This window comes from Rhinopithecus bieti, unplaced genomic scaffold (assembly GCF_001698545.2).
Source record: "Rhinopithecus bieti isolate Rb0 unplaced genomic scaffold, ASM169854v2 scaffold_6380, whole genome shotgun sequence".
NCBI lineage: Eukaryota > Metazoa > Chordata > Mammalia > Primates > Cercopithecidae > Rhinopithecus > Rhinopithecus bieti.
In genome coordinates, this window is record NW_016806642.1 from 2,609,387 (window position 1) to 2,618,382 (window position 8,996).

General features: G+C 35.5%; 1 protein-coding gene across 1 annotated transcript in view; it reads right to left on the reverse strand.

The window, feature by feature from the left end:
* Positions 1 to 930: 930 nt before the first annotated feature.
* Positions 931 to 8,996, reverse strand: part of SGIP1 (SH3GL interacting endocytic adaptor 1) — a 224,447-nt gene continuing 216,381 nt past the window's right edge. Inside the window, 4 exon segments of the mRNA XM_017877177.1 lie at positions 931 to 2,937; positions 4,253 to 4,417; positions 4,965 to 5,029; positions 6,156 to 6,358. Coding sequence (XP_017732666.1) covers positions 2,915 to 2,937; positions 4,253 to 4,417; positions 4,965 to 5,029; positions 6,156 to 6,358 — 456 coding nt within the window. The 3' untranslated portion in view covers positions 931 to 2,914.

Sequence of the window (8,996 nt, forward strand, 5' to 3'; positions counted from 1 at the left end):
GACATTCTTTCTTTTACAGGTGAAATGTATTCCCAAATACCATACAGTGAATTTCCATTTTGGCTGTGGGTGTAGAGAAGAATACAACTTCAAAAATGATTAAAAATTTAATTCTTAGTAATTATAAATTTCAATTATGATAAAATTCAGACTAATTCTTAGTAAAAATTTATTTTTAAAAATTTCATGAAAATATGGATTTTATTGGAAAAGAAAACATACTTTCCATGTTGCCAAAATAAAGTAGCATCATTTATACTTTTATCTCGCTAAAGCAGAACCTTTTAAAGATCATAACATTCAGGAAATGGTGTTCTGGTTAACTGGAAACATTTCTTTTGTTTTAACCCCTAGTACTGAAAATAGTTTTAATACCTACTAGTTCATTTTATTCTGACTTGGGAATAAAATGAATAAATGAATATGACTTAACGTCTTTGATAACTGAGACTCTTTCATTGCCTAGGATCATTTTCAGGACATGAATTCTTATTCTACAGTACTGTGGATATAGATGTAACAGGAGATTATAATCTACAAAATTAAAAAAAAAAACAACAAAATGTCAAAAGACAAATCCCTGATACCAGCTTACTGTGTTATTATTTGATGTCTTTTCTGAAAGATGAAGGGATACATTTTCTATTGAGGTTCTGGTTATTCATAGTTCAGTCATTTTAAAATTGCTGACTCCCATTCTGTTTCATAAAGACCAATTAAGGAATTACAGGATTTCTTCATAGTTTCTAATTTAGTCCCTAGAAACATTTGAATAATGTTAGAGATTACTGTAATCTATGCTTTTAATTACATTTTAAAATCAATAAAATTAGTTTTGGGAAAAAAACCCTTGTGTTTAATTACTAATTCATTCCAGATCTATACAAAATAAAACAAAATAAAATATAAATACAAAGACATGAGAACCAGTAATATTTACACGTTTTAATATGCTTTGTATTAATATTCAAATTTTAAATGAATTGATTACTTAAAAACACATTGCTATATTCATATGCTGGACAATTCTCAGTTTTCTGCTGCTTACTCTCCATTGATTTTGGTGTCATAAATTCCATGTTTCATGGAATTTAGAATTTTGCATTTTCTATTTTGGTTTCAAAATCCAAATTGGATGCCTTTACATAAAATGAGTATACTAATTAGTTTGTTCAAAGAAACTTCAACACCAGACTGCTTTAGGGAGCCGACTGAGAGTTTGTTGAATAGTAAGAAATTTCCCAGGGTAAAACAAATCATCTTGAACATTCTTTTGGTAGCAAGCACTAACAGAGGAGTACAAAGATTAATTTAAAAAGTTTCACTATAAACAATTGCCAGTCACAATCTCATTTTAGAAGTAAGACTTTAAAATTTAATTTCATTCTAAAATTTAAAGGGGCTAAAGATTCTTTGTTAAATTTGAGTGGATATAAAATGAAAATTTAACAACTAATTATAAAATAATAACTTAATAATTATAGTTATTTAATAGCATAACCTATAATAAAAATTGGTTTATGTTTCAATAAGTTCTAGGACTTAAAGGAAGACTAACATTTTCAGATCTGAATGAGGGAAGGTTTTACAACTGAGACTCCTGAAGAAGTTCGTCTTTCTGAATGTTCATATGGTGGGGCCAGATTGAATAATTACAGTCTTTATTATACCTTGCAACGATGAAATGACATACATTTTTGATAACTCTCCTCTTGCTGCTCCAAGAATGGCAAAGATTTACAGTTTTACACAATGAATCTTAATCATCTGAAAGGAAATTTATTACACAGTAATGTGAATAGAATTTCATTTATAAAGCGTATTTTTTCATTCTCAAATGCTATAAACAATGATTAAAACCCTTCTGGATCTAAACAGGGGACTTTTTTTTCCCCTAAAATTCTCAGTCTCAGTGTTTTGATTTCCTGTGGATAAAGAGGAAGACGCGAGGTATCATTCCCCCATACTGGATGAGGAAGATCATCCATTCAGAGTAATTAAGCAAAAGTTGTTAGCCAGTTCAACTACAGAAAGTCTTGTAATCTTATAATCACAATTTTGGTTTTAGTCTGACTGATTATTCAGCAATCCCCACATTTGCTAAACTGTAGAGAGGGGCAAGTAGTTAAGACTTCAACATCTTCTTTACTCTTGATTATCATTTAATATACTTAAACTTTAAATATGAATTGCTTTCCCTTTTACACAAGTTATAAAATAAGAGGCCCTGTTTACACAGTTTGCATTTTATGAAATTTGCAGTTTGAAAAAAAAGCTTTTTAAAAAGTGGTAACTAATGCTTTTCTTTGAATATGCTGTAACCTTAGAATTTTTTTCTGAAATAGTTTCTCAATTTAACCCACTAAACATTTGAAGATAGAATTTTATTTAGCACTAGAGTAAAACATACTAAGGATTGAAGAAAAGTAAGTTTGTTTCTTTTCTTCTGGTTCCACTTAAGTTTCTTTAATATGTGGCACCCCTTTATGACAGCTATCAATATTATATTTAAATTTTATATATTGACAAAATGCAATCTACCTCTGTAAGCATTGTGCCATTCAACAATACTACTATTAAATTTACATACCACAGTTTGAATTACATCCATTTCAGGAATGGTAAAATGCTAAAACTCAAGTGTCTAACTGCTTTACTGGAATGAGAGTACAATTTACAAATACAATAATTACATTTTAAAACCATTAACAATATTACACCTAGAAGTAAATACTGTAGGACTGGTCATCATGGTATTGTGTGAGGGAAATCACAGCTGAAAGTCATTGACTTTCCACCTGATGTATCCCAAGTGCAGATATTGGTTTGTTTTCATCAAACCAAAATTAAAACCTGTTTCTCATACATCAGTTCTCCATTATATGAATCCTCCAAATCCTTGCATAAGATTTTATTAGTTATCTGCCAAGTATTTTCCTGCAAAACAAAACAACAAGTTAACAGGTTATCTGCTAGTTCAATAATGTAATTATTATATGGGTAACATTTCTATTCCTCCTTCCCTACCCCTAGGAGCCAGATACTGTATACTTTAGAGGTGCAATACAAATAAAAGATACATAACGTTTCCAAATCAGTTTTCAATTTTTCAGATCGGCTAGTTGACTTTTCACATTTCCATAGATCAACCATTTGCAGAGGTTTGGGGTTTGCCCAGAATAGATTGGGAGATTTATTCCTGGATGTGAGAATGCAACTTATTTTAGAAAGGGTGATCATATAACTTATTTCCAACTTGGATCATTTTCGAGAGTGAAAAGGGTATAATTAATAATTACATCAGTACAACAGACATGAAAAACCAGGATTTATCCCAGCAAATCACTGAAAAGTATAATCACTCTACTATTAGAGAGTTCCTCTCCCCAAATTGAAAAACAAAACAAAACCCCATGGTTTGTGCCAAATAAAACTTGTCTCATGGCCACATTCAGCTTATGGGTGACCATTTTTGATCTGTGGCCTAGATTCTTTGAGTTTGTGATTAAAATGAAAAATAGATTCTCCCAGATCTCAGCTAAACCTGACAAGTCTAAACCTATGAAGCCCTGTCAGAGAACAAAAAGTTTTCAGGTGGGAGATACATTAAAAGGCAAGGCTGGGTGCAGTGGCTCACGCCTGTAATCCCAGCACTTTGGGAGGCTGAAGCGAGCAGATCACGAGGTCAGGAGATCAAGACCATCCTGGCTAACATGGTGAACCCCCGCCTCTACTAAAATACAAAAAATTAGCCGGGCTTGGTGGTGGGCACCTGTAGTCCCAGCTACTTGGGAGGCTGAGACAGGAGAATGGCGTGAACCCGGGAGGTGGAGCTTGCAAGGAACCGAGATGGCACCACCGCACTCCAGCCTGGGCAACAGAGTGAGACTCCAGCTCACCAAAAAAAAAAAAAAAAAAAAAAAGCAAACAGTATTTGTCTGGTTCATCAATCTAATAAAAGTAGGATTTACTCCATTAACCTCAGTATATACATCTATATAATGGGAACAACTAGTCCCATTTAAGAAACAGAGTTAGAAGTCAGAGCCTCCTGACTTCTGATTCACTGTCCTATTTCATTGTCTTATTTCTACTTCATTCAATAACTGGTTTGTTTTCTAATTGGGATGGGGGTTGGGAGTGGAACAGAGGTGGAGGAAAAAGATGAGAAAATCACAATCTATTCCTCTTAAGGAAGAGTAGCTAAGGCAACATTATTTATGCAAATGAAAAAATCAAGATACTCATTTACCTGCAGCAAACCTTTTCTTGATCAGTGAAAATCGATACCCTGCTCCAACAAGTTCAATGTCACAGCCAGAAAGGGTGCTTCCTTCACTTGTGAACTGCACAACCAATGGAGAAGGTTTGCTTGGGCCTTCAGATAACTGAAATCTTGCCAACAAAGAACCCACCCCTAAAAAAAAAAACCAAACATTATTACAAGGTAACAGTCAATGTAATATTCTGGATATAATTTTGGAGATTGCATTCAAAAATTAACATACAAAATCAGACTTCATTGACAAAATGGTGATTAAATGAAGTTTATCATTGAATATTATGAGCAACTCTATTTGCACACTGGTAGAAGTGTACTTCCGTGAGATGGTACCTCAAAATTTGAAGATGGGCTCTTGGAAGCCCTTGTATTTTCCAACCTATGATTAATATCTGAGGAGAGTGAAAAATGTCTAATCAGGGAGTGTGGAATCTGACACAGGATGAAAACATGCCTCCTTAAGAGGCCTAAACGATAGTTTGATGTGGAGTCTGTAGAAAAGGGGTAAAAGAGAATTCATTGAAGAATTATTTGCTTTTATTAATTGAAATAAGTAAATGCAAAAATGGAGTGAAATATTCTGCTTGTTTTTATTGCTACATGTTTTGGGTAATAGTCGGCAAATACCTAAAAGCCATTTTAGCTTTACATGTTAAATAAAATAAGCTTGTGATTCCATTACCTCCATTTTCTGACTTCTGAGAGATATCAGGAATCTTCCACAATATTCTCTGTTGTTCAGCGTTCCTAAAATGAATTAGGTAAAAGGTTTTGCATATCTAAGAGTTTTGTTTAGTGGATGCTATGTTTTTTTTTTTCTGTATAGTATTAATTTTAAAATAGATCTTGAAAAGTTTCACTACAATTTAAAAATTCCCTGTCTCTCTCTCTCTCCCCTCCCAGACATACATAACTCTTTTTTTCCCTGTCCTTATTGTAACTAGCTAGAAAACGGTGAAATGAACATTTAGAGGACAAAGTAGAGCTAAAATTTTTTTAAAAAATAAATTTGCTGAAACAGATACATGGGAAGATAGATGGAAGTATTAGTTAATCAATTAATTAAGGTAATTTAAATTGGGGTCATGATCTGACTGACATTCATTTTTAAAACAAATTCCACTTTTGCTTCTGACAGTCATATGGAAAATGAAATGCTCTTTCTAGAACAAGTCCTTTATAACAGATGATATAGGCACAATGTATCTATTCAGTTTCTAGTCCCATACCTTCTCTAGTGTGCCTTTTTATAGTTCAGAGGCTACAAAATGAAACACTACATTTCTCAGAGGCCTTTGCAGTTAGGGGCCTAGGTACAAATTAGGTTTACCAATTGCATGCACGGTTTGAGATTTAGAAGACAGAAAGGAGGCAGAGGCCATTCTCCTGCAGCTTTCTTGACTGTTTTCCTCTAACCAGCAATCTAACTCAGATGTGGGGATCTTCTAACACCAGGGGTCCACTCTAGCCTCTAATTTGTGGGTGCCAAGAAGCACTTAAGGAGGTACCAATAGGAGCTTGCTGGTCCTAGGATCAGAGTTACAGCTGTGGCTTCTTGAATTCTGTGGTTCTACCGGTGGCCTTCTAATTTCTCTCCTTCCCTGGATTGTGGCAGGCAAGTTCTGTAGAGCTCTGGGAGGCTTTTTTGGAGATTCAGCCTGTTCCTTTAGCACTTCCACCATTGTGTAAGCATTGAAGTCCCTGTTGAATTAGTTTTTGCTTAAAATAGCTACCAGCAGATTCTATTTCCTGCCCTGAACCCTAATACACAGGCCCGCTGTCATCTCCTCCTACAGGACACACAAGTGCTAAGAAGTCTGTGACCCCTTGACCCAGAGGAGCCCTTTGGTGGGGAGAACAGGAGGCTTCATACCAGACCGCTGGTGGGAGCACCGCCTGGAGCTTGGTGACTCCTCCATCGATGGGGACCAGGAACTGCACATTGTTGAGGGCCACAGCGGTCGTCATTGCATCTGTATTGTATTTGTAATCTATGCGCAGGTCAGTGCTTGAAGGCTCACATCGCCAATTCACTGCCAGGTTTAGAGGCGTGGACTGAATGCCCTGGGCAGACACCTTGCCAAATGACAGGGAAGAGAATATTTAAGGCTCGACCAATAATCTGAAACAAAACCAGAAGCTATGATTTTCTCCCACAGGGATGTTCTTAGACATCAAAATGTCATAGTGTTGTTTATGCTGCTCACAAGCAACCATGAATGACAGGCACCGTGAAGGATGCTGTAAGAGAGAGCTGGGTGCTTCAGGAAAACCATTACAGACTAAAAACACGAAAGCAGCTACTAGTCTCAGTGGCACTTTGGAGTTTCCAGTACACTTCATGTCAGTTAAGGAGGTGGAATAGTACACTGGCCGGGAGCTGAGGCCAGGAAGCTAGACAGTCCCAGGTGTGAATTCTGATTCTGCCACTCCACTTACAAGCTGAGTGATCTTGGACAAGTCCCTAAACCCCTCTGAGCTTCAATTCTTTCCTCATCTGCTAAATGGGAATTACAACAATCATATTTACCTATAGGGTTGTCAGGAAGATTGAAGGAGATTTTTTTTTGTGAAACACTCGGTAGGATGCCTAGCACACACTAGGAATTACATTTTGATAAATGCCACCTCTTACCATATTTTCTCTTCTACAACAAACCAGTGAGTTAGACTAGGGTAGGTTATTATTACTCCTTTGGGATTTCGTACCTGGTTTCAAGTCCTTACTTTGGCAAATCCCAAAGGGAGTAACTGGAAGTTACTTCCAGTTTTTACTTCCTTTGGGATTCCTTTAGCTGGAAGTGCTACAGCGCTGGAATCTACTGTTGATACTAATTAGAATCAGCTGTGAGCTTGACCAAGAAAAAGCCAGGTTTGAAGAATCAACAAACATGGATCTAAAGACAATAATATTGATGTGAACTCTGGGTCCACAGTGAAAAATTTACAGTGTTACAATTTCTCGATCGTTCATTATGGCGCTGAATAGGTCTCTAAGAAAGTCACCTCTCACAAGTACACGTACATTGCAGGGATCAGATGAGTGGTGTCTATGCCCTTGGATTTTTATTCATGGAGTGTGATGAGCTTTGCTGATTTTGAAGGATATAAACAACTGTCTAGGAAATGCCTGCACATATGGTCACCATGGAGAAGGGTCCTGAGGGTAGATGGAACTCTGAAGGCAGGAGTGGCTGTGGCAGAAACAAGCCCCAAAATGGATTCTTTTATAAAATGACAGATATGCCTTTTGATGACAATTTAAGCTAGTTAACCATTATAGTTTTTAAACTTTGAATATGATTGGCAGCATAATGCTTTCTGCAGGCAAACATTTATTTAGAAATCTATTAACTAAAGCAGATCAAAAGCAGAGCAGTATCCCCTCCCCACCCCTTTTCTGAACTCTGTCCTCAGCAGTAGTTCTCAACCTGATTATAGTTCCTTTACCTGGGGAGGTGCTTTTGGATATATGAAAATGTGTTTTGATTGTCCCAATTTCTGGGGGATGCTTTTGGGCCAGAAACTAAACGTGCTGCGTTTAAGGGCAGTTCCACAAAATGCTAATTGTGCTTCTCCACCCAATTCCTTGCATTGTTGAAAACAACAACAAAACACAGCTAAATAACAGCAAAAGGGATTCCTCAGAGCACACGTTAAAATAAAGCAGCAAGTCTTGGGCTGTTTACATTTCACAAATTACTTTGAAATATATTAGGCTATTAACTTCTTATAGTAAGCTATAAAATAGGTAGATATCATTAATACCCTTATTTGAAGATGAGGAAACTGAGGTTCTGGGATATTAAGTACCTGATGTCAGTGGCCAGTAGAAAGCTGACTTAATTCTAGAATTCAGTATCTTGCCTACACTTTATTTATTTTAAAAAAGCAGAGACGGGATCTCACTATGTTGCCCAGGCTAGTCTCGAACTCCTGGGCTCAAGTGATCCTCCCGTCTCAGCCTCCCAAAGTGTTAGGATTACAGGCGTGAGCCACCATGCACAGCCCTTGCCTACACTTTAGTACTTTACACAAAGTTCATACTGCAATAGGTGAATCCTGTCTAATTTCTAGATTTACTTAATAACAAACATGGAAATGAAAAAAACTCTATAGGATTTAATGATTAAAAATTTTTTTTATCTCAAGTGAAGACGTACATGCGGTGTATATAACCAGCGTCCACGAAGGAAAGGAACTGCCATCTTATTTTCACACTTTGGGGATGCAAACCATACATGAAATTTAACTTCTGCCTTGAAATTTAATTTCTCATTCAGAAAAAAATTACATTTAGAGTTTTCCTTTCTTATTTCCTTTCATTTCTCTCAAAGCATAAAGCAGTCACTAAGCATTTTAAAATATTTTGGGAAAAAATTATATAAAATGTGTTTTCTGTTATATTTTAATTTGTAAGTGATGAATTTATACCATATTACATATTTTTTCCATAGGCTCCCTTGAGAAACTTATACAAAGTACAGATACTTGGGTTGCATTCCAAGCCAATTAAATAAAATAAAAAAATTAAATATATATATGTATCTGCTAGGTCCTAACACTCCCAAATATACATATATTACATGTATATTTAATAATGATATCTACTTATATTTACATATAATATATAATATATTCACATACAATATATTCACATATAATATATTATATTCACATATAATACATCATATTTATATTTTTGTATATTTTA